The sequence below is a fragment of the Coenobita brevimanus genome, chromosome 96 (genome assembly GCF_032717465.1).
Source record: "Coenobita brevimanus isolate Jiangsu-jjx chromosome 96, ASM3271746v2, whole genome shotgun sequence".
NCBI classification, from domain to species: domain Eukaryota; kingdom Metazoa; phylum Arthropoda; class Malacostraca; order Decapoda; family Coenobitidae; genus Coenobita; species Coenobita brevimanus.
Window position 1 is genome coordinate 34182603 of NC_137049.1, and position 26591 is coordinate 34209193.

General features: G+C 43.3%; 1 protein-coding gene and 1 pseudogene across 1 annotated transcript; both read left to right on the plus strand.

Annotated features, from left to right (window-relative positions):
• LOC145413527 (retinol dehydrogenase 14-like) overlaps window positions 1-13965 on the plus strand; it is a 29600-nt pseudogene extending 15635 nt beyond the window's left edge.
• Window positions 13966-14803: 838 nt separating this feature from the next.
• Window positions 14804-15686, plus strand: LOC145413386 (peptidyl-prolyl cis-trans isomerase FKBP4-like). Its single transcript, XM_080283074.1, has one exon. It carries the CDS (start codon window positions 14887-14889, stop codon window positions 15631-15633), a length of 747 nt encoding a protein of 248 aa, XP_080139200.1. The 5' UTR covers window positions 14804-14886; the 3' UTR covers window positions 15634-15686.
• The last annotated feature ends 10905 nt before the right edge of the window (window positions 15687-26591 follow it).

Below are 26591 nucleotides of genomic sequence, written 5' to 3' on the forward strand. Positions count from 1 at the left end.
AAAAGGTTCTAACTTTATCATCATTGTATATAGCGATTCACCTCTTACCAGTTGATCGTATAATGAGTGCCTGCTGTATAAACTGTAATGCTGAATACTGTATAATACTGATTACTACACACACACACACACACACACACACACGTTTATGCTATCTTAATATTTTGTAATAATGAGATTTTGTACCGTATAACGGTATATAATTTGCAGGAGCTCGGGTATATCTAGGGTGCCGCAACAACCAGAGCAGGAGAGAAGACAGCAAGGAATTTACCACAGTGGCACTCACAGAGCAATCAAAATATCCACTTCCTCCCACCTTGACCTGGCAGATTTCTTCTCCAGTCCAACAGCTTCGTTGGTACTCCTCTTGAAACGTAAGTAAATGTGCACTGTAGTATAATATTCACTTTATCTTGAATTCATTAGGAACGAGTAGAGTGAATGAAATCCAAGTGCCAAATAGCAAAGATCATATGGGATGAATTGAGTTGCAGCTTGGTTCAGATAGTGATGCTTGTTTGATTTATGAAATTTTTATCATCATCATAGCATTTAACACAGCAGATAATTTTCGGTGAATTCCCATGCCCTGTGCTAGGATCTGTGTCACACCAACCTCATGCAAGGGAAAAATTGGTTCCTAATAATCTTTCCCAAAAATAATTTACTGTTATAGAATTATGGAAGTAATGAAATGTATTAAGAAAAAACTCACTATCTCTGCAGTTAACACAGCAGATAATTATCAGTACTTCCCTTGCCCCGTGCTAGGATCTGTGTCACACCACCTCATGCAAGGAAAAATTGGTTCTAATAATCTTTCCCAGAAATAATTTGTTATAGAATTATGAAGTAAATGAGAAAGGAAGTAAGAAAAAACTTATCTATATCTATCTATCTATTGCCAGATTCGCCTCAATCCCCGTTTGGGGTGGGCCACAAACAAATCGTCTCCAAGTCGCCCTGTCCCCCGCCATTTCACTGCCCTGTTCCCAACTCACCCCCCCCTCTCTCATATACCTCTCCACCCCCATCCCTCCATCTCATCCCCTCGGCCTCCCCCTCCCTCTTCCCCTCTCCACCTCACTCACATACACTCTCTTCGTCAGTCTTTCACCCTCCATCCTCTCCACATGGCCAAACCACCTCAGTGTGTTCCTCATAACACTTCCTATCACATCCACATCCACACCACAACGCTCCTTTATATCCTCATTCGTCAGCCTGTCTCCCCATGTGACTCCACAGGCTCCTCTTAAATAACTCATTTCCACTGCTCTCACTCTTGACTTGTGTCCTTCCAACAGCATCCAAGCTTCACTTCCATACGTTAGAGTTGGTATCACAATACTGTCATGTAGTAACTTTTTCACTTCCATGCTCACTTTCCTGTTTCTTATCACTGCTTTCAAAGAACCAGCAACCTTTCTTCCCTGCTGTACCCTTTCAAGCACTTCACCCTCCAAACCTCCATCCTTACTCATCACACCACCCAAGTACTTAAACGTACTCACATTTTCCAATTCCTCACCATTCAACCTCGCTGTACATTCACTGACTTCACCTCTCTCAAAGACCATCACTTTACTCTTCGCTACATTTACCTTTAGATTCCATTTCTTCCACACTCTCCCAAACTCATCCACCAAGCCTTGCAGCTCCCCTTCGTCTTCACTCAACAACACAGTATCATCTGCAAACAACAGTACAGGGAGTTTCCAAACACTATCCTCTCTCACCAGGGCCACTCCAACATCCACTACCCTGCCTTGTACCTATTTTATTACCCCATCCATGTACAGATTGAACAACCATGGAGACATGACACATCCCTGTTTCAAGCCAACTTTCAAAGAGAAAAATTCACTTAGTTCACCATCCACACGCACTGCAGCCTTCGCACCATCGTACATACTCTTCACAGCATTCAACAACTTCCCATCTACTCCATATATTCTTAACACTTTCCACAATCCTTGTCTATCCACCTTGTCATATGCTTTCTCCAAATCCATGAAAGCTGCATACAACTTCTTTCCCTTCTCCAGAAACTTTTCCACTAAAGATCTAAGAATGAATATCTGATCTACACAACCTCTTCTCTTCCTAAAGCCTCCCTGTTCTTCTCCAACTAATTTCTCTGTTCTTTTTCCAACTCTGTCAATAATTATCCTACCATACACTTTTCCTATTATACTAAGAAGACAAATGCCCCTATGATTACCACACACTTCTTTTTCCCCTTTTCCTTTGTACAGGGGAATAATTATACCTGACTTCCAATCCTCCGGGACTCTACCTTCCTCCCAGGCCAATCTGCACATCTTCCACATCCATTCTACTACTATCTCTCCCCCATGCTTCAGCATTTCACCACACACTCCATTAATTCCTGGGGCTTTCCCCGATTTAACTTTCTTCATTGCTTCAACAACTTATAAGTTCTATAAAAACCTTTTCTGTGGTCATAAGTGAGCAAGAATAGTTGCATGCAGTCATGAGAATTAGCCAGAATATTTTGGTGTAAAGCACATGGTTGCCATACTCAAAAGCAACTCCAACTGTTTCTCTCATGTGTGGGATTACTTACTCACTCTGTCATAGCAGATGCCATTGCATTGCATTGTCTCTCTCACCCTGACTCCATCCACGGGGGTCCCTCCATGCAGACCTCCAGGCAGCAGCATTTCACATTCAGACAAACTCATTAAAGGAATGGTAGACTTGTTCCAGTCCTGAGTCATGAGACCTCCACCTTGGTCTCCCCCATTCAAGGTTGTCTTTCAGATACCACCTATGAGCAGGATCAGACTTGCAGAGAGGATATAGAGAGAGGAAGAGAGGAAATAACATCAGAGCAAGGAGTCAGACTCAGTTGATAGTTCAATAAATGAGCTCATGCATACAATAATGATATTTTTGAGTAAAAAAAAATTCAATAACAACAGGAGTGCAGATTTACATCTTGCCAAGATAACGAAAACTGCTATAACCAAGGGATCACTGTATGAAAGTTGACTGAAAACCCATAGCCACTACGAAGGTGGCACTCAGATGATTAAAACAAAACAAAAACATGAGCCTCTACTTTGTCTTTGCAGTTTGCATTATCTGAGAACAGGGAATGCCTCAAAACAGGATATGTAGCTTAGGGACACAACATTCTGATGAGTCTCTATTGTAGTACTGTACACTATACACAGATATGGAGGGGTGTCCAGGCTGGTGATATGGAAAGTGTTTGAGATGAATGCCCCTTGCAGTGCCTAGAGAGGTTTGGTAGCTGAGGGAGATACTAAGTGATGGAGAAGCAGAGGCAAGTTGCATTTCCAGAATGAGAAGTTGATGGAAGATGTTTAGGGAACTAGTGTCTCTCTTGACCATGAAGGGATTCTCCTTTTGTGCAAATGTATGAGAAGCATTAGTTATGCTGTAACCTTGATCCTAGGAGGGATGAATCCTCTCTACAGATAGGTCGAGGTAGAATATCTTTTGTGATCATCCTGCCCTACAAGTTAAGTAATAAAAAAAATATGCAGAGATAAACCCAAAATTCCAACTTAGTAGTTACAATGAAACTGCAGGTATTTCAGACAAGGAAACTAGAACCACAAAAAATATAACCTAAGAGTACAAGTTGATCCAGTGTATGCACGCTAAGCTGTAAAAGTGAGAGCCACTGTGATGATGCAGTCATGCCGTGGAAAGTAGAGTGACACAAGGAAGGAAAGTAGCTGGTGCTATGAAGGCCTTGATAAAAACAAAGGCTTGAGTGTTGCACCTGTACGAGGCTTACATGAAGGAGTGTTAGTGCCATCTTGAACATGTGGATGTGAGCCTATAGTGTGGCATGAAAATGAAGTCAAGAATAAGAGCAATGGAGATGGGACTGCAGAGGAATGTATGTGAAGTACAGAGAGTGGATAGGATACGGAATAATGTGATTCATGAGAGATGTGGAGTGAGGAAGTCTGTGGACACCTGAATCGAAGAGTGTACTGAGATGGTATGGTCATGTGGAGAGAATGGATAACAGTAGAGTGGTGAAAAAGGTATATCTGAGCGAATTTGAAGGAGGGAGGAGGTGAGGTAGGCCAAGGAGAAGGTGGAGGGATATGGTGGATGAGTGTGTGAGGAAGAGAGGTTTGGAAGTCGGTGAGGCAAAGGGACTGACAAAGAGATCAAGCTGGCTGGATGAATATTGTGAGAAGAAGCACATGATCAGAGATTTGGCACCCCTTTTTAACATGACAGCATCTGGATTGACTCTATTGGATATATTTATGTGAAGCTACAAAATGTGGTGAATGTTTTTGGCATATCAGGTAGAGCCAGGATTCCGGGGGTTTGAATGATGAGTGAATGGAAGCATGGCCCATTGGATTGGGCAGATCTGGGCTGTCTGAACGTTGCTACTCCACACCCAGCCCTAAGGTGGGAGAGGAGGTCCGGATGATGATAATAATGAGATGCATAATAAAATTTGTAACAATGGGATCTCATCTTGGACTTTGACTGTGTACAGTCATTGAGAAAAAAGATCAGAGTGACAGCGATTGTGGCAGAATGTTTCCAGCCTAAGAATGATGACTTTGTGGCTGATTACTGTACCAAGCTTACTGCCACATTTCACTCTCATGGTAGTACCTCTTACTGTTGATGGTAGCGTCCATCTACTACCTGTGATGGTGCTTATCTTCTTCCATTATATCCTCCTCAGGTGAGAGTCAGGTGGATGCTTTGGTGAACAATGCTGGAGTCTTCCATCACCCTTCATGTCTCTCAAAGGATGGTCTTGAACTCACCTATCAGACCAATTTCTTGGGTGAGTAATATAAAGACAAACAGACTGCTACAGAGAATGGTATGAAATAAAAGATAGATTTACTTCTCAATATGTTATAAAGATACACATATCTCACATTAAGTTGTTAACACCATCCATCAGTGTGAAGCCTCTTTTGTCTTTGCAACCACAAGACAGTACCTGTACTATGCTAAGACAGTACCTGTACTATGCTGTTCTTACTTGTGCATGCAGCTGTTGTGAAAAAGTTCATTTCTGTAAACTATAATATGTGAAGTTTTGTAACTCACTGCCACATAACCCAGTGCATTTGTCATACACATACATTAATACCAAAAGTAAAAACTATAATCTTTTCCACTTCCACATGCACAGCTACCCTCATAAAAGGATTTTATTGCCATCAACAAACTCCCTTGTACACCAGATATGCCAAACATACTCCATAAACTTTCCTAATGGGGCCTAATTTAAGCTTTCTCCAAGTCCTTGAATGCAACATCTGTTTATTGCATCATCCTGTATTTCCCCATCAGGAGTGTAGAGGCATAGTGTTAGGCTATTCATTTCAGACATTTGGGTTTAGAGTGACCAGTGGCACTGTGAGAAATGAACTCCACCCACCCTTGGGATTTAAACCCTCGGTGGCCACATGCGGTAGAAGTGTCCTAACCCTCTCACTTCTTTACGTGATTAAAAGTGAAAGAGCACAAAGGTTAGAATTACAGTGGACCTCTTTTTACGCAGTCATTTTATAACTGAAAATTACCGCTTAAAAAGAATTGCTCAAAATGTGCTGTTGAAACTATTGATGTATGGCTAATGTGTCTAAGGAAATTTAAAAAATTTTCCCAAAGTCCCCCAGCTCTCTTGAAAGTATTTTTTATAGCCTTCCCTCCTCTCACCCCATCCCTGGATTGTACATCATATTCATGACAGCAACTGTACAACATGTAGGAATGTCACAGGGTATCAAAATGGTTAATTAAAGTGTGCAAAGTTGTAAATAAATGGGATTTTTTACTTGACAAAAATGGGATGGAGCATTGCTTGAGTGTTTGGGAAAAGGGATATCTAAGGCTGAGGGGCTAGAGGAGGGGGAATGAACAATGCCTTTTACCCTTAGAGAGCTGAAACTTCGCCTTGAAGCCCTCGAGATGGTGGGACAGGCAGTGGGTGTGGGGCAGGAGGAAGCAGAGTTATGGATATAAGAGTTTGGCCATGGCTGGTTTACGTTATTTCTTATAGTGAAAATTAGTTCGGTCCTCGACCAATTCGGTCCTGGAACAGCCTTCCAGAACGGATTGTGTTCGAGGACCGAGGTTCTACTGTATTTACCTAATATACCTAATTGTGATATACACAGAATGTACTATGCTCGTGGGTTTCCGTCGCTGTTTCTCAATAAGTCGAATTTAGCTTTAAACTCGTTTAAGTTTTTAGACTGGACGATGTCTTTGTCCAGACTATTCCATAAGTCTATACTTCTGTAAGGAAAGCTATATTTCTTGATATCCTTCAAGCAGCTTGACTTTTTCAATTTCATTCCGTGTCCTCTTGTTGCTCTCTTATCCCATACAAACAGATATTCTTTGTCAATTTTATCTACTCCCACCATGGTCCTGAACACCACAATCATGTCTCCCCTCTTTCTCCTTTCCTCTAACGAAGGCAAATCCAACGAAGGCAAATCCAGTTTTTCCAGCTTCTCTCTGTATGACAGGTCTGTCAGACTGGGGACCATCTTGGTTGCTGTTCTTTGTATTCTCTCAATCTTGTTTATATCTTTCTTTTTGTGTGGGGACCACACTACCGCTGCATATTCTAACCTGGGGCGGATCATGGCCGCTATCAATTTTTTCATCATTTCCTCATCCATATAATGAAATGCTACTCTTATGTTAGTCAGGAGTTTATATCAGGAGGAAATATCAGAGGATATCTATAATAAAAATATAGAGGAACACAAAGGGCTAGGGAAGTATGAGATAAATAAGTCAAGGCCCCTGAAAGCAACCTTCCAAAAGTGTGAACACTGTAGAGCAAATATTTAAAAATACTAACAAACTAATGGAAAATGAAGACTTTAAAAAGTTTGGATAAGAAGATACCTAACTCCAGGAGGAATGGGGATTACTAAGGGAGAAGAGAGAAGCAAAAACAAGAAAATGAGAAATCAGAGAAAGAGAGGAGCAAATTTTTGTTTTTCAAAGTAGTGGGATTACAAGTAAGAAAGTGGTATGGTACATAAACAACAGGGATTAGGAAGAAGGAAGATATGATGCTACTACTCTAAACTGGCAACTAGGATGAGGCAGCAATCTGTGTACAGTGTTGCTGTTTCCCAAACCCGCGATGTGAAACAGCAGTTGTATGTGTAAAAGGCACCACAAATAAGATAATCACATATGAATACAATTTTAACGTATTATAATATACAAAAGAACAGTAACCTTATTGTGCATAAAATATTTATATGGCAATACAGAAACATGGCATACATAGTTTACAGTGTTGCTAAAAAGTGAATACCCTCGCAAATAGAACTAATTTCATTAGAAATAAAACATCTGAAGGGAAAGTAATTGTGACATATTTATACATGCCACCCAGAACAAACACCTGGGAGAGCAGCAAATATGAAGACCTGGCAGAAAGTACAATTCAGAGTTTTAGAGCCCTACTACATAGAATGGAAGTGAAATCGGAAAGAATTGCTATTAACTGGAGATTTCAGTACAAATATAAATTGAAAGTTTACTGCATGTATGGATGCAATTATACAGGTAGTTACCAGGTATGTCCTTTAACCGCCTCATCCTTGTACCAATGGTTTTTGGCAAACTGACATCCCTTCATCATAATGCATTTTATAAAATGTATTTTTGTACTTGTATATTGTATGTCTTTCGATGGGAGGGAGCAATACGGTAGTATAACTGGAAGACGCAAACTGGGCCAGAATGGAATTTCAGAAATTTTATCTGAACTTGCAAAACTGAAGCAACTGGAATTTTCCTTCTAGATCATAGCGATAGTGATTGGAATACTGTATACAGTAATGTACAATTTTTGTGAATAATGATTTATTACATTTTGTAGATGCTGAGTGACTGCAGTTTACCTTTTGATTTCATAATGCTGGTTACATAGGTGTATTAGGAATAACTGTACTGGTTATATGCACTGTAAAAAATTTTGTCATACTGCGTTACAGCACTGTGATGTATTTCTAGGTGTGTTTCTTCTAACTTCACTCCTTCTGAAAAGTATTCAACGTTCATCCACCCCTCACATTGTGTTTGTGTCATCTGAGGCCCATAAGCTAGTGACTGTGGATGATGTAATAAGCTACAACCCTAAACAAGTGAAGGTGATCAACTCTTTCTCCGACCATGTGAAGAACTACGGCATTTCCAAATTGGCACTTCACCTTTTTGCTGCTCATCTCATTAAAACCTCAGAAGGTAATTGAAAGTTCCTAGTCATCAGTGTGGTAAAATTAAATGTTTTTTGTTGCAATGTTTATTGTGGAGGAAGAATTAACAGATTATTTGAGAAAGAGCTCATCATTTACTGAAAATTGTACAGTAGTCAATAACTTCAGATTAGCTCTATGTATATCATGCAAGTCAGGCCTTTTACTTTTTTTTTTTTTTTTTTTTTTTAAGGAATCATACTGAAAACCAATACTTGTCCCTTCCAAAATTGTGTAACACTTGGTTATAGGCAATGGGCATGGCAGAATGTGGAAAATATATCCCAAGGTGATCAATTGGGTACATAAAAGACAAACTACTGGTTAACTCATTTGTTAGAGAACTAGATGAAAAAGATTTTGTGTGTTGGTGTTTATTTCTTTGTGATCTGTTTTCTGCATGCATGTGGTGTGCTTTAGTATGTTTGTTTATATATATGTGTAATTCACCGGGTCAGTCAGGATCACTTGATGGTCGTGATCGTCAGCTTATACCCTCCCGGAAGGGAGCTGAGAGCTCATATAGTCCGATCTAAGGGCAAGGCTGTGACCTTCACACACGCACACACCTCTCCCCTTGCTCAAGGGGGACAGTAACCACCCACTTTGTCAGTGAAACTTTTTGCAACCTGAGCGAGGCGCGAACTCCCGTCCACCGGTTGGCAAGCGAGAACGTTACCACTGCACCAGCGAGCGGTGTGCGTGTGCGTGTGTGTCTGGTTTATTGTATTATTGTATGTGTTGTTTTTTTTTATTATTGTATGGCATTGTGGTGTTTTTTCATATGTGTATGGTGTTTGTATGTATATGTGTGTTCTTACCTAATTGTTCTTACCTAATTGTATCTTTACAGGAATGAGTCAAGCTCGTACTGTCCCGTGTCTTAAACCATATTTATCATACATATCCTTAAATTTGTGAATTGTTTTGTCACACATTATTTCATTCGGTAATGCATTCCAATGATCAATTGCTCTGTTTGGGAAGCTGAATTTCCTTACGTCTTTATCACCTCTCTTCTTATGCATTTTTTTGCAGTGTCCTCTTGCTGATGCTTCCCCATATGTTAAGTAATCATTTATGTCTATTTTCTCCTTCCCTGATATGCATTTATATAGCATTATCATGTCACCTCTTTTCTTTCTCTCCTGTAATGTTAGTAGATTCAGTTTATTTAGTCTTTCTTCGTAGCTTAGATCCCTTAAGCTTGGTATCCATCTTGTAGCGGCCCTTTGAACTTTTTCAATCTTGTCTATGTGTTTTTTGAGATGAGGACTCCAGACTACTGATGCATACTCCAGGGTTGTCCTGATGAATGATGTTATTATCCTTCTTAGCATGTCTTCATTTATGTATGTGAATGCTATTCTCATATCTGCAAGCAGTGTATACATGTTCCGTACCTTCTCACTGATGTGGTCAGCTGGAGGTAGTCTGTTATTGATAATCACACCTAGGTCCTACTCTCTTTCTGATGTGTGTAGGGTTTTATTTCCTAACGTATAATCCCAATCAAGTCTTTTTCCACTTTCACCAAACTTGATTACATGACACTTGTCCACATTGAATTCCATTTGCCATGTATTACTCCATTCATGTAGTTTATTTAATTCTTCTTCTAGCTCTTTACAAGAGTCTGTGTTAGTAATTCTTCTTTGTATTTTTGCATCATCTGCAAACATATTTAGATAGCTTCCATTTCCAGTGTTACTGTCTATATCATTTATATACACTAAAAACATGATTGGTGCCAGCACTGAACCCTGTGGTACTCCACTAGTCACTTCTTTCCATGATGAGTAGTTTCCCCTTAGTACCGTTCTCATTTCTCTTTTTATGAGAAAATCTTGCATCCAACAAAACAGTTTGCCTTGAATTCCTCCTTGATGGTACAGTTTCCATTAAAGTCTTTGGTGCGGTGCTGTGTCAGATGCTTTCTCGAAATCTAAATAGATACTGTCCACCCATCCTTCTCTGTTCTGTAATGTTTCTGTTACTCTGTCATAGTAGCTCAACAAATTAGTAGCACATGATTTTCCCTTTCTGAAACCAAACTGTCTTTCTGTTATCATATTGTGTTCTTCTAGATGATCTACCCAAACTTTTCTTATTAGCTTTTCTAATACCTTGCTTACAACACTAGTTAGTGATACTGGTCGGTAGTTAATCCTTTGCACTCTAAATTCTAGTTTCATAACACTGCACAACACTGTAAATTCCCTTGTGGTCTAGTGGCAAGGTATTGGACCGTGTAAGCAGGGTCATATCGACTATGGGAGGCAGGGCGACGAATCTTAGCAGAACACACCTGGAACACTTGAAATGTGCTTTCATCGGAGAACATAACTTTTCTCCACTCATCCGATGTTCAGTGTGCATACTTCTTGGCAAGCTGAATGCGCTGTTTCTTCATGTGGTCAGTGAGAAGCAGTTTCTTGGCTGTGGTGCAGCTTGGCAAACCCGCTCCTTCTGCAAGTGGTGTTGGATAGTTCAAATTGAGACGTCTTGTAACAGCTGGGGATGCATTCTCTTCAATTCTGCTGCTGTCAGTCGAGGATTCTTGATTACTTCCCTCATCAAAAGCGTATCTGTACCTCTGGAAGTCGTCCTCTTCTTTCCACCGCCATGCTTGTGCTTTGGTATGACATCAGATGGCAGACCATGCGTTGCAGCAAGAATCTTCATGATGGTCGACTTTGCGCGTCCAGTACGTTCACAAATTGTGATAGGGACATTATCCTGCCTCCATGCAATGATACAGACCCTCTTATCCCTTGAGCAGTACTTTCCATGCATGATAACTCAACTGCAGGAAAATAACAGGGCAAACAGTACTGCATACGAAGAAAGAGGGAGGTGCAAGCTCAGAGCGACAGGAACATTTACTCCCACCCTCGCTTCTGGGCAAGCACTGACGTGCTGAGTGTTTCACCACCTCCTACCAATGCCAGAGGAGTTGTCAGTTACTTCTTGCCCAAAAAATTCACTAGGTAGAGGTGGAAACACAAAGCAAAGACAGACAGCTCTCCCATAGCAATTCTGTGTGTAGGTCCTAAGTCAATTTGCAGTGGGTGTATATTCAGGGCCAACACTGACCCCTGAGGCCCTTGACTAGTCACGGTGTTCCACAGAGAATACTTGTCATTTATAACTTCTCACCTGGCTGTATAATTGCATTCTGGTCACTGCTCCTGAGTTTTCTTCCTGCATCCCTCTCCCAATACAAGAGAGAGAGAGAGGTTGGTTGGTTTACACAGAGGCCCCTGAACTGTACAAAGTCAGTAACTGAGTAGAGACTAAAGAAAACACAGTTCAGTGCACCTAACTCTGTGAAGCTGAACATGTATAGACACCAAGGATATTGAGAGATGGTAAATTTGGTTGTGCGCTGTTAGAGGTATGGGAATAGTCATGCGGAAGAGTAGCAGAGTCAAAAGATAACGTGTTGTGGCTGCAGCAGTAAACACAAGGTTTTGTCCCAATAAAAAATAAGATGTAAATCACAAGTTATGTGTACCAAAGCCTCATTCTGTGGATGTTGTGACTGTTGTGAATGCTGTGAGAAGCTGGTGGAAAAGTGAAAGGTAAAATAATTAGTGCATGAGTGGATTGGGCAACTTGAAAGGTAATGAATGAATGGAAGGTGAAGGACAGAACCCTGAGGAATGTCAGTGTTGATACCATAACTTTAAATAAACAGTGACAGGAAAAGGTGCAGATATAGAATGTCGAGAAAGGAAACTTTTCAAGGTGAAGGACAGAACCCATAGGGATCTCAATACTGATACCATAGCTTTGAATAAATGATGGATTTAAAAAACTTCAGCAGTAAAATGACCCAAGACAAAGGCATAGAAAGTGGGATAGAAACTGAAGGAGGGCAGTTTGGAAATCAAATTTGAACTTTTGTTTTGTATTTTGTTTTTTTCAGGATCCCACTCATTTGGCACTCAGTATATTTAAGATGATATTAAAGATGAGAAATAGATGCATGATGATATTAAAGATGAGAATGAGATCATTTTCTTTCTTTTCCTTGAGGTCTGTGGGTTTGCTTACAGATGTGGTGGTACTGCTGACTGACCCAGGCAATGTGTGGACAGGGATCTACCGGCACTCTTGGCAGGCATGGAGTGAGATTATCACACGACTAAAGTGCTACATTTTCATGCGGGGAACAGAAGAGGGTGCACAGTCCACTATCCATGCCCTCAACACACCTGAACCTGTCACTGGGAAGTATGTCAAGTAAGTAGCAAGGAGATGCACATATCCATAATATTAATACTGGTGTACAGGAAACAGCTTGGTTTGTCACTCTGTGTAAAGTAACCTGCAGGCTGTTGTTTGCAGATGATACTGTGTTGTTGAGTGAAGACAAAGGAGAGCTGCAATGCTTGGTGGATGAGTTTGGGAGTGTGTGTAAGTAACGGAATCTAAAGGTGAATGTAGGGAAGAGTAAAGTGATTGTCTTTGAGAGAGGTGAAGTCAGTGAATGTACAGCAAGGTTGGATGGTGAGGAATTGGAAAATGTGAGTACGTTTAAGTACTTAGGTAGTGTGATGAGTAAGGATGGAGGTTTGGAGGGTGAAGTGCTTGAAAGAGTACAGCAGGGAAGAAAGGTTGCTGGTTCCTTGAAAGCAGTGATAAGAAGCAGGGAAGTGAGCATGGAAGTGAAAAATTTACTACATGACAGTATTGTGATACCAACTTTAACGTATGGTAGTGAAGCTTGGATGTTGTTGGAAGGACACAAGTCAAGAGTGAGAGCGGTGGAAATGAGTTATTTAAGAGGAGCCTGTGGAGTCACATGGAGAGACAGGCTGACAAATGAGGATATAAAGGAGTGTTGTGGTGTGGATGTCGATGTGATAGGAAGCGTTAGGAGGAACACACTGAGGTGGTTTGGCCATGTGGAGAGGATGGAGGGTGAAAGACTGACGAAGAGAGTGTATGTGAGTGAGGTGGAGGGGGGAAGAGGGAGGGGGAGGCCGAGGATGAGATGGAGGGATGGGGTGGAGAGGTATATGAGAGAGGGGGGTGTGAGTTGGGAGCGGGGCAATGAAATGGCGGGGTACAGAGTGACGTGGAGGCGATTTGTTTGTGGCCACCCCGAACGGGATTGAGGCGTCTGGCAAAAGATAGATAGATAGTGTAGATGATCCTGATAGTTACTTTCATAGTTGTCATCATCATCATCATATCACCATCATCATGATCATATAGTAATACTAATCATCATCATCATATCACCATCATCATGATCATATACTAGTCATCATCATCATATCACCATCATCATCATATCACCATCATCATTATCATGTAGTAATACTAATCATCATCATCATTATAAAAGTTAATTAAATTAGCTGCAGAACAGAAGTACGGGTTATTATTTATCATTTTGCCCTATAAAACCTTGTCTGTGCAACTTTGACAGTACAGTATGCAGATTTTGAGCAAGGCAGATATGAACTCTTTCAATGAACTAACTTTCTGCTCTTTGCAGTGTGCATGAATTTTGTTATACTGTACTAATTTTATCTTTAATGCATTCACAGCAGCTTCTTGGTCACTGAGGATGAAAAAAGCTATGATGCCACAGTAGTCAAGAGCTTTATTGCTGCATCAAAGGAACTGTCTGGCCTTCAAAGTCTTGAGAATTAGAACAGATTTTTTTCTCCTATTTTGTCATTATTAGATTACTGTAGTTGGGTTGATGGCCTTTAGTGATTGGTATGCTGCCTGCAGTATTAAATTATAGTTGGGAAAAGAAATGACTTCATTTGCCAATGTGTCCCTTGTTATTCTCTAACATTTATGCTAAACCTCCAGGATAGCAGCTTCTTTTTTTCAAGTAATGTCCATTTTCCAAGGCAGTGTTGGTACAGTATTAAGTATTGATGTTAAGTTTGTTAACACCACAAACAAACTAATTGCATTACTCAAACAGCACAGCAACACTGTATCTCACAGTGGTAAATTGATACTAAAAAGGTTAGCATTATTTAGTGGATTAATACTGCAGTCATAACCCTACAGTGCTACAGGTTAATATCAGTACTGTATTGTACCAAACCATTATAAAATTCCCCAAGACAAATAATTGTTAAGGATAATAAAAACAAGATAGTATATTATTGAGTGAATTCGGATTGCCAGGTACCTGTTCTTTGAAGTACGTATCAATTTCTTCAGACTGCTTTATAAACAGAACATTTTGGATTCAGTACTGGCAACCACTAGTGTAATAAAGAGATGTTTGTATGAGTTGATATTGGGTATTTTGCATTTCATATCGTATAGGTCATGTTTTACCTAACAGTTCACCAGTTTCTCTGAATGTTAAAACCACAAAGCCTTCATATGATTTTTATAAAGTATTGAAAGTTACTGATAATTTTATGTGCAAGAGTTATCAAAATGAGGAATATTAGCATTAATAAATGTAGAGAGGTGGACATAAAGGGTAGCTTACATTACACTGGTCAAGGTAGGCCAAGAGAACTAGCCAGAATCATTGCAAATATCGAGAATGTTGAGTTATATTGTAATTTTCATGGAGCAGAACTGAAAAAAATTGGAAGGATATATTATGGAGGAACTTGACTCTAATTATCTTAAATGTAATGCCACTGGTGTACGGCATTTGGGGTATGCTACATCTCCACTTGACACAGCCCTTGAGACAGCATTCTCACTTATGACTGATGATGAAACTGCATCCCTAGACATAACTCTTCCATGGGATCATGCATTAGGTCTTGATCACAGGAAGCTCAAAGACAAAACTCTTACTTTGACACTTTCTTGCACTGCCCACCTCAAAGTTGTAGAGAGTGGAAGACCAGTATATGACCTTTCTCCACAGGAAAAGCTGGCCATTGCAACTGAATACAAGAATATTGGCAATACCCTTTATAAACAAGGAACTGCAGCAAAACATGCCTGTGCTTTTTTCAAGTTTTGTGACTCTGTTAAATGGTTAGCTATGATTGGGAATAAGGAAGGAAGTGAGATTTTACAAGATGTTCAGGCACTCAAAAGTCAGTGTTATAACAATATTTCTCTGTATCATTTACATCACCAGAATTATAGTCTTGCATTATCTGCAGCATCAGCAGTTCTTAATATTGATGGCCAAAATGTCAAGGCATTGTATAGAAGGGCAATGGCCAATACTGAACTACAAAACTATGAATTAGCATTAAGTGATTTAAAGGATGCATTAGTTTTGGAACCCAACAACAGGGCAGTAAAGCAGCAAGAAGAGGTAATCAAGAAGAGACAAGCAGCTGTTTCTGGAGTGTATGCAGCTGCCATGAGGAAATATTTTTCCTGAGTGATTTGTCCTTTAATGATCTCAGTTTCTTGCAAATTCATCACAGACTTCCGTCTGTATGTGGCCATACATGAATATTCAGTCAAATCATTACGAGTCCAATCCACCTCATGTTTCCCTCAGTCACATAACCTTTCATATATATATTTTTTTAAAGATAATGTAAACAGTGTTTGGATTACTTTCAACAATTATGTTTTTATGGACTAGTTTAAGGCTGAAGTTCTGTATATGTATACATATTGTAAGTACAGTAAACAGTATTATAGTTGTGGCCTCAGGTATGTTCTCTGCCAAACTCTCAACAGTTGTAAATAAGTCATGTAAAATATGGAACCTTAGGTCATTGAGAAATAAGGTTTTGAAATACAAGGATAAATTAATCTTTCTTATCAGTATCCTTCCATGCATGCCTGGTGTACTTTCAAGAATCATACATAGATATAACAGAAATATAGTGTTAGGATTGATCATAAATACTGAGTACTTGATATAACAGTGCAGGGTGGTTGCATGCCTGTGGTTGATGGGTCTGCTTAACCAAACAGACTGTGGTTCAACAGCAACATCCAGTGCAAAAAAGTAGGAATATGGTGCCAGAAAATGTAAAAGTGGCAGAAATGAAGAATGCTGTGAAGGGTTTGAGGAAAATAGGTTTTGGTGGTGGTAGGACAATTGCCCATAATTACAAGGTGTTAATCATAGTTACTGATAACACCAGCCATGTCAGTGATGTAGTGGGACAGTTTGGAATGATGGGAGCCCTACACTGGAGAGTTAACATATGCTGCATGTGTCAGTTTGAAGCCCCAGGGGAGTATGATACTGGACAGTGACTGAAGGAGTTAATAGTAAAGAATGTTATGCAACAGTGACTTGTATATCAAAGAAGTACATAAATACACATGGTACAGAGAGACTGAAGAGAATGTTGAAATGAGCCTAGTGATTATGTGCTTGTAGAGAAAAAGGTGCTTGGAGTGTTCTGGGCATGAAATGTTAAAGGGTAAAAGGAGTATTCAGAGTGAAAGACATTGGTGAAAGCAGAGAAGCTAAGAAACGCAGCATTGGCAGATGAATATGTTTGATTTAATGGAGGAGTTTGGGTCAGTGAACTAGGAGCAAATGGATCTGCATAATTTGTAAAGGTTATGCATGAAGTGTTTAGTTAAAACTGTGCTCAGTGCTGCAAAGGCAGCAACTAGTAAGAAATTTACAGCCTGATGGGATGCAGACAAAAGTGGCTAGGGTAGATACAAGAGAGAGATTTGAATGAGAGGAGGAGGGAAAATAAGAAATATGTTGAGATAGAGATGGATAATCAAGGAAGAAAAATATATGTAGGCTACAGTACTCGATAAACTATTGGGAAGGGGGCAAAGATGTAGGAATGAGCATAAAAAAGAGGTACAATATAAGAGTTGGAGAATATTAAATTGAAACAAAGTAAGGACCAAATGGAAAGAATATTGTGAAAGGCTAGTGAAAGGGAATGGTTTTGGTGGTGTCCAGAGAAAGAATGTGTGCATGAGAATGTGACATTGGCAGAAGTGAAGAATGCAGTGATGAAACTGATTATTGGGATGGCAGCAAAGATGCATATGTTGATGAGATGTATGCAGAGATGGTTAAATGCCGTGGACAGAGTGGAATGAAATTTTATTGGAAGTACTGTATGCCAGAAAGCCTGTATAGGGGAAGTTGCATCTGTGGAATGGAAGAAGGCTGTGACTGCCTCTGTGTTAAAGATCAAACTGAGCGCAAGAGTTATCATAATACTGTATTAGGGTAAGCTTGTCAAATGTAAGAAGGGCATACTGTATGGAAGAAGCATTAAAGATGTAAAGAACGTATCAGAATGTTTGGTAAGTGATGACAGAGTAATTTTACAACTGACAGGGTCAATCTATCACTCAGATGTTGCCACCTCCCCATTGTAAGGGAGGATCTCCTGGGTACAAAAGACATAGAGTACTACCCTCTGAGGAGTAGACTGTAGCACCAGTTGATCAGGGCAGTACTCCCGAGGTGGATGGAAAGCTGATGACAGGGAGTGCTGGAGCTCCCGATTTCATCAGCCCTCAGGACTAGTTCCTGACCATCCCCCTTTGCTGAACTTTTCAGTGTCTCAGTTACACAGAGAGTAGGCCAGCATGCTCTCCAGTACAACCCCGGGGATAGCACAGGGCCTCTCCACAAGGACTGGAACCCTCCTCCTGGATGATATCATGTCGTAGGGGTGTGGCAACACCTGACGAAGGAGCAGCTGTTGGCCATCTCCTGCAGCAGGGCCCGGCTGCTGGCTGTGGCCTTTTAGAAGCACGGCTTCCGGCCGTCACTGGGGCCCGGCTACTGGCTGTGGCCCATGTGGGGGAGCGGCTACCGGCCGTCTCCTGCGGGAGGGCTGAGCGGCTACTGGCCGTCTCAAGGGCACCTTTGGAGCGGCTACCAGTCATCTCCTGACGAAGGTGGGAGCAGCTACCAGCCGTCTCCTGAACAAGTGAGCGGCTACCGGCCGTCTCTTGTTGAAGGTGGGAGTGGCTACTGGCCGTCTCCTGAAAGAGGGGAGAGCGGCTACCGGCCGTCTCTAGGGCACCTTCGGAGTGGCTACTGGCCGTCTCCTGATGAAGGCGGGAGCTCCTACTGGCTGTCTCCTTCACCCTACACACCTAAAGCCACTTTACCTGCCACCTCACCACCACTACCCACCTCCAGTACCAGAGCGCTCTTACACCCCCACACACCACCCACCTCGAGCCTCACCGCCTCGCCCTCGCCCACCAGTGGAGCGCCGCCCAAAGCTACCTCACCCCGACGCACCTCCTCCACTGCCGCGCCACACCCCACCAAAGCACCAAAAGGCCACACACTAACCTCACCACCCACTCCCACCCCAAAACTTGCCATCCTCTGCTCTAGCCACCGTTTGCGCCCGCCCGCAAGACTCACCACCACCTCCCCAGCCCCAACCCCGCCTTCCCCATCGCCGCCCACCCTACCCGTGATTCCTACACTTGCTACATCTCCCCCTCACCTTCCCAGCCCACTTCCCCCTCCCCGGGCCGTCGTCCCCCACCCCGCCGTCCACCACACCACATCACACCTCACCTGATGGCCCGCCAACGCAGCATATTCCCGACTCCTCACCCACACCCTCACCACCGCCCTCCCCGCCCCCTCCGCCCACCACCCCGTCCTCAACCTCCTCACCTGCCACCTCAGGCCACCCTCCCTACGCCTGCCCTTCCTCACCTTCCACCCCCACCACCTCCCCCAAATCTGCCATCACACCACCGCCCCAGCACACCACCGCAACATCTACAGCCCGCACCATCCAATCAGCACAACGCCGCATGCCCGACTCACCACCCACACCCACCCTCAAGACCGCCATCCCCGGATCGGGGCGCCTATCACGCCCACCCGCAAGATACATCGCCACCCCCATCCCTCCCACCTCACCACCAAGCCCTGCTCCTTCCTCCACTCACACACCCAACACAATACCTATCACACTCATGCTGCACCAAGCGCAAATCACATCCACCACTACTCCCAAGAGACACCATACCGCATTACTCCGCCATAAAACCTCACCTCCCCCAGCTGTATCCAGCATTCAGCCCAACACTCGACCACCAGCAACACCTCCAACCATGAGAGTTCGTCGTGCTACTGGGGCGCTGTCCTTTAGACGCAAACACCAAGTCCGTAGCCCTCTCCACCTCCTACAGCTCCCTCCACACTGCCACCGACCCATTCACCCTCTTCGTTACCTGCGACCCATCCTCTCATGGAAACCCAGCCACGACAGCCTGGACCGCCCTGGAACAATAACTACAGCCAGTCCACCACACCGACACCGTCAAAGTTTATCACCTCTAGTCACTGGGACGTGGTAAAATGCCAGGTATAGGCTCCAGGGGCGATACGACACCCCCAGAAGGAGCCTACAGAGGGGCAGACAGCACACGGTCCAGCTCAGAGCGAGAGGGACGTAAGTCCGCCCGGGCCGCGCGCCCCTATGACCTGGAACTCGCCCGCCGCCACCATGGCAGGAAATCGCAACTACCTTGCGGGCGAGCCAACCCTCGACAGGATCGGGATGAAGCTATTACTCTAGATCCAGGCAGCACCCCAGCGACAGCCAGTGGCCACGCCCTTTTCGAGAAGGCCAGCAGCAGTTCATCCCTTCTTCAGGAGACAGCCAGTAGCAGCTCCCACCTTCATCAGGAGACGACCGGTAGCTTTTCCAAAGGTGCCCTAGAGATGGCCGGTAGCTGCTCACTCCTCTTTCAGGAGATGGCTGGTAGCCACTCTGAAGGTGACCCTGAGACAGCCAGTAGCTGTTCACCTGTCCCTCAGGAGATGGCTGGTAGCCACTCCCGCCTTCGCCAGGAGACAGCTGGTAACCGCTCCGAAGGTGCCCTTGAGATGGCCAGTAGTTGCTCACCCCTCCTTCAGATGGCTGGTAACCGCTCCCGCCTTCGTCAGAAGACACCCGGTAGCCACTCCGAAGGTGCCCCTGAGATGGCTGGCAGCTGCTCACCCCTCCCTCGGGAGATGGCCGGTAGCTGCTCATCCCTCCCTCAGGAGATGGCCAGTTGCTGCTCCTGCCTTCATCAGGAGATGGCCAGTAGCCACTCCACTACATGGGCCATGGCCAGCAGCCGGGTCCCAGTGATGGCCGGAAGCCATGCCCCTAAAAGGCCACAGCCAGCAGCCAGGCCCTATGACAGGAGATGGCCAACAGCCGCTCCTCCGTCAGGTGCTGCCACACCCCCACGACGTGACATCCTCCAGGAGGAGGGTCCCAGTCCTGGGGACCTGTTGAGAGGCCCTGTGCTATCCGCAGGGTTGTATTCCGCCCAGCCAGCTCGAGAGGGACCCTATCTGACAGACTCCGACGACGACCGACACCGCAGCTCACTCCTGACGGCGTCCCCGATGGCAGGAGGCCGCAGCCACCGGGCCCCTGAGGCCACCCCCAGGACCCCTGAGCGAGGCCTTTCCACACCCCGACGCAGAGAACCCTTGTCCTCCATCAGGCGCCTAAGTGAGCATTTCAGGAGGCTGTTCGGCCCCAGCCCTGAGGGCTGCACTCCAACTCCCAGCCCTGGCAGTACAGGACCCTTCACCGTCCCCAGCCCTGGACGAGAGAAGACGCCCCTACGAGTGATCCCGTGGCCGCTGGATACAGAGGCCACAGGCGGGACTCAGCCCCCATCAGGAGTCGGGCTGTGAGTCCTCCCGCCGTCCCCCATTAACCACGCCGCCGCCCCACCAACAGTGAGTGACAGTGAAGAGTACAATGACAGTGTAATAGTGACTGGAATATCGGGCAGTGTATTATCCAAGAGAACGTAAGTCCAAGGCCTAGTAATGTGTAATAATTGTGATTTGGGCAAACAGTGACATAGTGAGAGTAAGAAGAGAGCTCTAATAAGAATAAGAGTGCAGTGTTTTCAGTGAATATCAGACTCGGCCTTCATAGTGTAATTCCTCTGCAAGACTAGTGAAATAATTGCCCAGCCTAAATACAGTTTATATTTCCCTCCATGTGACAGTGATCTATTCCCCTGCCCGAACTACTACAAACACTATTTGTTGTGCCAGTCACCTGCTATCCTGAACTATTGTCTAAACAGTATCCTGTGCGATACTACGATACTAGTACATGACTTATAATTACTCAGATTCATGTTGTTGTGACATCTTCCTGTTCCACATATAGAATTAGTCAATACACGTGTAAGGTTGTTGCCTTGAGTTTTTGTGTCCTGCCTCTCTCTTATTTGTCTAAGCTGTGGTCTAGAAAGGGAACCCAGCTGCACACTAGCCGTTCAAGGGTCGGGAAGCTGACCCTTAAACACCATAGCATAACAGGAACATTTAGAAAGTTCGACTATTTTTCCATTTTCGTCTATTTTTATCCACTAGTCACATTTTTATATACTTATTGTAATTAATAGAACAAAGCGACAATAAGTCACCATTAAATGCTCAGAATGCAGTTTATTGAAAGAAAAAGTTGGGAGCAGCGAGTGCGCATGTTTACTGGGTGCCCCCGCCACCACCATCGCTACCCAGTTTCTGGCATCCGGAATGTTGTTGTGATCAGACGTACTTGGCGCTGCTCCTGCATATCGAGAAATTCTCCACTTCGTCGGCCCCCAGCACACCCTAGCTCTTCTTTAACCTGGTTTGGTGTTTCCCTTATTATAATTTTGCAGTTATGGCTCGCGGAAGAACTACTAGACGTGGACGGGGTAGGGGAAACTCTAACTCTGAATTGTTGCCACCGCGGTCCGAAACAAACATGGCTGCGGCTCCCTAGCACAGGTAGTAGTAAACAATGATCTCGTCCCTTCATTAGACACCTTTCCTCCTCTGCCTGGAACTACAGTTAACCATCACTCTGATCAGTGTGGAACGTGCTATATTGTAACTAGATTAGATGCTATAGGCTGTGATCGTTGTGAAACCTGGTTTCACCCCACATCTATGTGTCTGGGCCTCCCAGACCAGCTAGTGGAAAGTATTAGAGAGTACGATGGTCAGGACATTGCCTTTATTTGCACAGAGTGCCGTTCTGCCACTGGTAAGAGCGGCACCGTTCTGACTCTGCATTTAGGCAATTGTTTCAAACGGTCAAAAAATTATGTGAGGCTGTCCAAACTCTCTCTGCTAGGCCCGACCAGAGCAGCATTGGCCAGGCAGGTCGGGCCGACCAACAGCCTGAGCCCATCCATGACAGACAGGGATAGCCTGAGAACTCTTATCAGAGAGGAAGCTAAAGAAATGGAGGAGAGGAATAAAAGGAAGACATCAATAATAATTAGAGGCCTCGAGGTACAATCCACTGACGCTGTAAATACTGCTTTTGATCCCATAACCAGACTCATTCTGGGATTCCAGGTGACTCTGTTAGACGTAACATGCATTAACCGGAACAAAAAGTTGTGCCGTGCTAAGATACTGGATGACGACGTGAGGAAAGATCTGCAAGATAATGCGAGGAAGCTACATAACACCCAGTTTAGCCACATCTATATCAATAGAGACCTGACATACAACCAAAGAATAGAACTGCATGCCAGGCGTGCTGGGAATAAAGAAGTACTTGAGGGACTATAACCAAGGAATTGAGCTAGACAGATGATTTAAAATGGATTTGTTCATCTTAGGTCTTGTGTACTAGTAGTAGTTCAACCCCAGGCACAGCAGAACATTATCCCAGTGGACTGCAGGCTGAGTTACCCTTCTGTAGTCCATCATTCTCCTCTTGCGGGATAGGTGTGGCATTGAGAAGTGTAAATGTAGTCAGGCAGCCCTCCTCCCCCATCCAGCACCAATACACTAGGGGTTAATTAAGATCCATATTGAACTCCTCCACAGACAAAAGGATTAAGTTTGAACACACTTGAGATTGTCTTCTAAAACCTTGCCTTATTTTCAGGATCCGTCTGTGTTACTCAGGCTGCTGTTCCTGCGATTGCTGAGTTGGTGCTGCTGTGCTGGCGTTGATCCTGGTGGTGCTGCCGTGCTGGCGTTGATCCTGGTGGTGCTGCCGTGCTGGCGTTGATCCTGGTGGTGCTGCCTGCTGGAGTTGATCCTGGTGGTGCTGCCTGCTGGAGCCGGCGGTGCTGACTCAATTTTTCTCATCATGCAATGTCTATACCCAAGGGTGGTTGGGGTTTATCGTTAACGTAATGCCACTCGGGGATGAGTGTGGCTTGTCACTCTCATCTTGAATGTCGGGACCAACTTGTCCAGCCCTGGGCTCCTTCGCTGCTCATAGGGCGATACAAGAAAGTGTGGTGAATGTTGAAAAATACTCAGTGGCCTCAAAACTCTGGAAATACCTGTGATAGATATAGAGGTTCCCAGCACCGTTGATCCTGAAAACCTTTCTACATCTCAGTTCCTTCTGCTACAACTACAGCTACAACCACCCGTCTGAAATGTGAGTTAGAAAATTTTTGGTTGGTCCACCTTGACTTGGCAGAGAGTTTTGTCCTTGGCAGCCTAATTTCATCGGCCAGAAGCAGAGTAAGACAAGGCTAGCAATACTGTGGCTCTTCATCCTTTCCAGATCACTTTTAAGCCAAGTTGAGATAGACAGAGTATAACAGTTGCTCTCCTACTTACGATATTTTAATAGAGAACTCCTGACCCCATCGTTGGGTGGGAAGAGGAGTCAGGAATGATGACGATAATGCCTAATGATGATTTTAATTATGATAAGTGACAGCGCTGGGCTGCATAACTAGATCATTCCACCACTAGGGTATACAAGACCAGTTAACTTAGTCTAGGTACTGATTTTACTTGCCTATTGATGACGACGACGATGATTGATGATAGAATAGTTAGTGCTAGGCTCCATAACTAGATCATTCCACCACTAGGATATAGAAGGCCAGTTAACTTAGTCTAGGTGCTGATTTTACTGGCCAATCAACGACGACGATGATTGATGATAAGCTAGGATGATGCAGTGCCAGGAGTCAATCCCTGGGCACTATCAGGCTGGCAACCACACAGCCGAATGAAATCTCAAGCCGATAAGTGTTTAATCTCAACAGCAATTCTTCTTAGCTCTTGTTCGTAAGTGGGAGAGCAACTGTCTTTATTCCAACTAACACCAGATGGTTTTATTCAACTGAGAGTGATGCATTGGGGGTCTAAGGATAATAATGAGCTTTATTTTTAACTTATTTTCATCTTAAATGTCAGGACGAACTTGCCTAGCCCCGGGTTCCTACGCTTCTCTGTGGGGCGACGTGGGATTGGATGATGGCTGATTGGATGGATTTTTAACTTATTTATATTCGTCTATGCTCAATTATCATACTTCTTGCACCGTAACGTGGCCTGGGATTTGTCCATTCACCTGCTTTTTTCATATATCTCTGTGGTAGAATAACACAGTACTACATGTCTACATCCATCCCACTGCACTTCTTCATGACTAGCATTCTGCTTGATAAACTGTTGCTAAGATGCTTATTTTATGCCTGGGTAGAGTAACAAGAGTACAGTAAGTAAATTCCCCAGGTTTACCAGTAGCAGATAGTTTTGAAACCTTTCCCCTGCACTTCATGATTAGCATGTCTCCTTGCTAAGGTGTTGCCTCAGCTCAGCAATATTTCAAGCTGATAGATAAAGTACACAGATAGGTAAACACTACACAGATACACATAGATAGTAGATATATTGCAGTAAATGTTAGCTAGGTAGATACCCGGTATACTGCAAGAATTTTGTGATGGAAAGGTTCCTCATGTTATTTTTGATGCCTTTGACTGCTAGTAGTGTTTCTCTCAATTGAACAGTGTCTGGTGTTAGTTCAGTCAAAGTGGCTTGTCTTCTTTGTTGCTGGTGTGAGTCGTTTCCCTTCATTTATATCCAAGAATAACAATCATTCTGAGTTTATTCCCGTCATTAAACATAGCAGTTGATTCCCTTCATTTAGGTGAGAGATTAACGAGATTTTTCCCTGCATATATATGAACATTTATCGTTAATACGGTTTATGTTTTTTATATTTTTTTTTCCTGTGGCTGACTATGTTTTATATATTGATGTGGGAGTGTTTTTTTGGTGTCTTTATTTCTGTTGATTTATTCTATAGTCAGTTTGTTTCACCTGACAGAGATAACCGTTAGCTTTATGGCCAAGTGTAGTCAGACTGGAGAGTTAATTTGACTAGTAACCAAGGAGACTCATCCGTACCCCATCACTAAGGCATACTGAATTTTATACATCAATGCTTTAGTACTGAAGTGATAAAAGTTGCCTTGTTTTGTCAGATGGAAATAAACTGACTATAGTTATATGTTGAATTGGAATATGTTATACTCTTATCGGTACGGTGGAAAATGTGCCACGCATTTGAAATTTTATAACTATATGGATTAGGGCGTCAGGCTATAGATAGATTGATAGATAGGTAGGGAGAGATCCTAGGGTGCCCTTAGACTAAACTATTTTGATATATCTCTTCCTATCACACAGTCATTTGCCATATTTTCCTAAGCATGAGCAAGAACCAATTTGCCTGTCAGGTCTCTATCGTCTTTCAACCCAGGGCATCTCAGAAATCAGCAGTATTATGTGTTGAGCAGATAATTTTGTGCAGTATGCCTAGCCCTGGCTTCCTACGCTCCTTATGGGGTGACATAGGATTGGATGATGGCAGACGATGTTGTATAAAGTTGCAAGGTCTCCAACATGACAGCCAATGGTTGATACGTTATTAGAATTACTATCGTTATTCTGATTCTTAGGCTATGCTGTTGATATTTCTCCTTCATTGTTGCGTTTTCTTGGTCTGTGTATCGTTTGGGTGTTTGTGATGGTGTTGATGTCTGTTGGGTTGGGTTGTCGTGGTTTATGATTAGAGAGAGCAAGGATGTGTGATGTCCCCATGGTTTTGTGTGTGTGTGTGTGTGTGTGTGTGTGTGTGTAAGATACTAGGATTTGAATGGTAAGTGAATGAGTGTATGAGCCATTTCATTGGGCTTGCAGTTAGTTTCACTCTCTCTTGGGTTTTCTCTTTGCTTTATTGGCCCTATGCATTTTATCCAGGTGTAAAAAAAATAAATAAACAGGTTAGGAGTGACTGCTTGAAAAAGGAAAAAGAAAATGGTTACGATGATTGAAAAATAATTGGTTACGAAGATGATGATGATGATGATGATGATTAGTCCACTTCACTAGGCATGGTACTGATAGTTGGCCCTTAATGCTTGTTTATTCTTTGTTCTTTGCTCCCACCTCAAATATTTCTGTCATGAGAGATAGAGAGACCCTGTTGTTGTAGTGCTAAAATCATTACATGCCTCTGACCCTCCTATCACCTGTATTGGCCGTCATAACCTTCCCTTCCAGCAAATTAATTCTCATGGTAAATTGAAATCCTTTGTCAGTGGATGATAAACCTATTATATCAA

Bases quoted from the DNA above. Each gene is read 5' to 3' on its own strand.
- LOC145413386 (XM_080283074.1), top strand. From the start codon at position 14,887: ATGGAGGAACTTGACTCTAATTATCTTAAATGTAATGCCACTGGTGTA.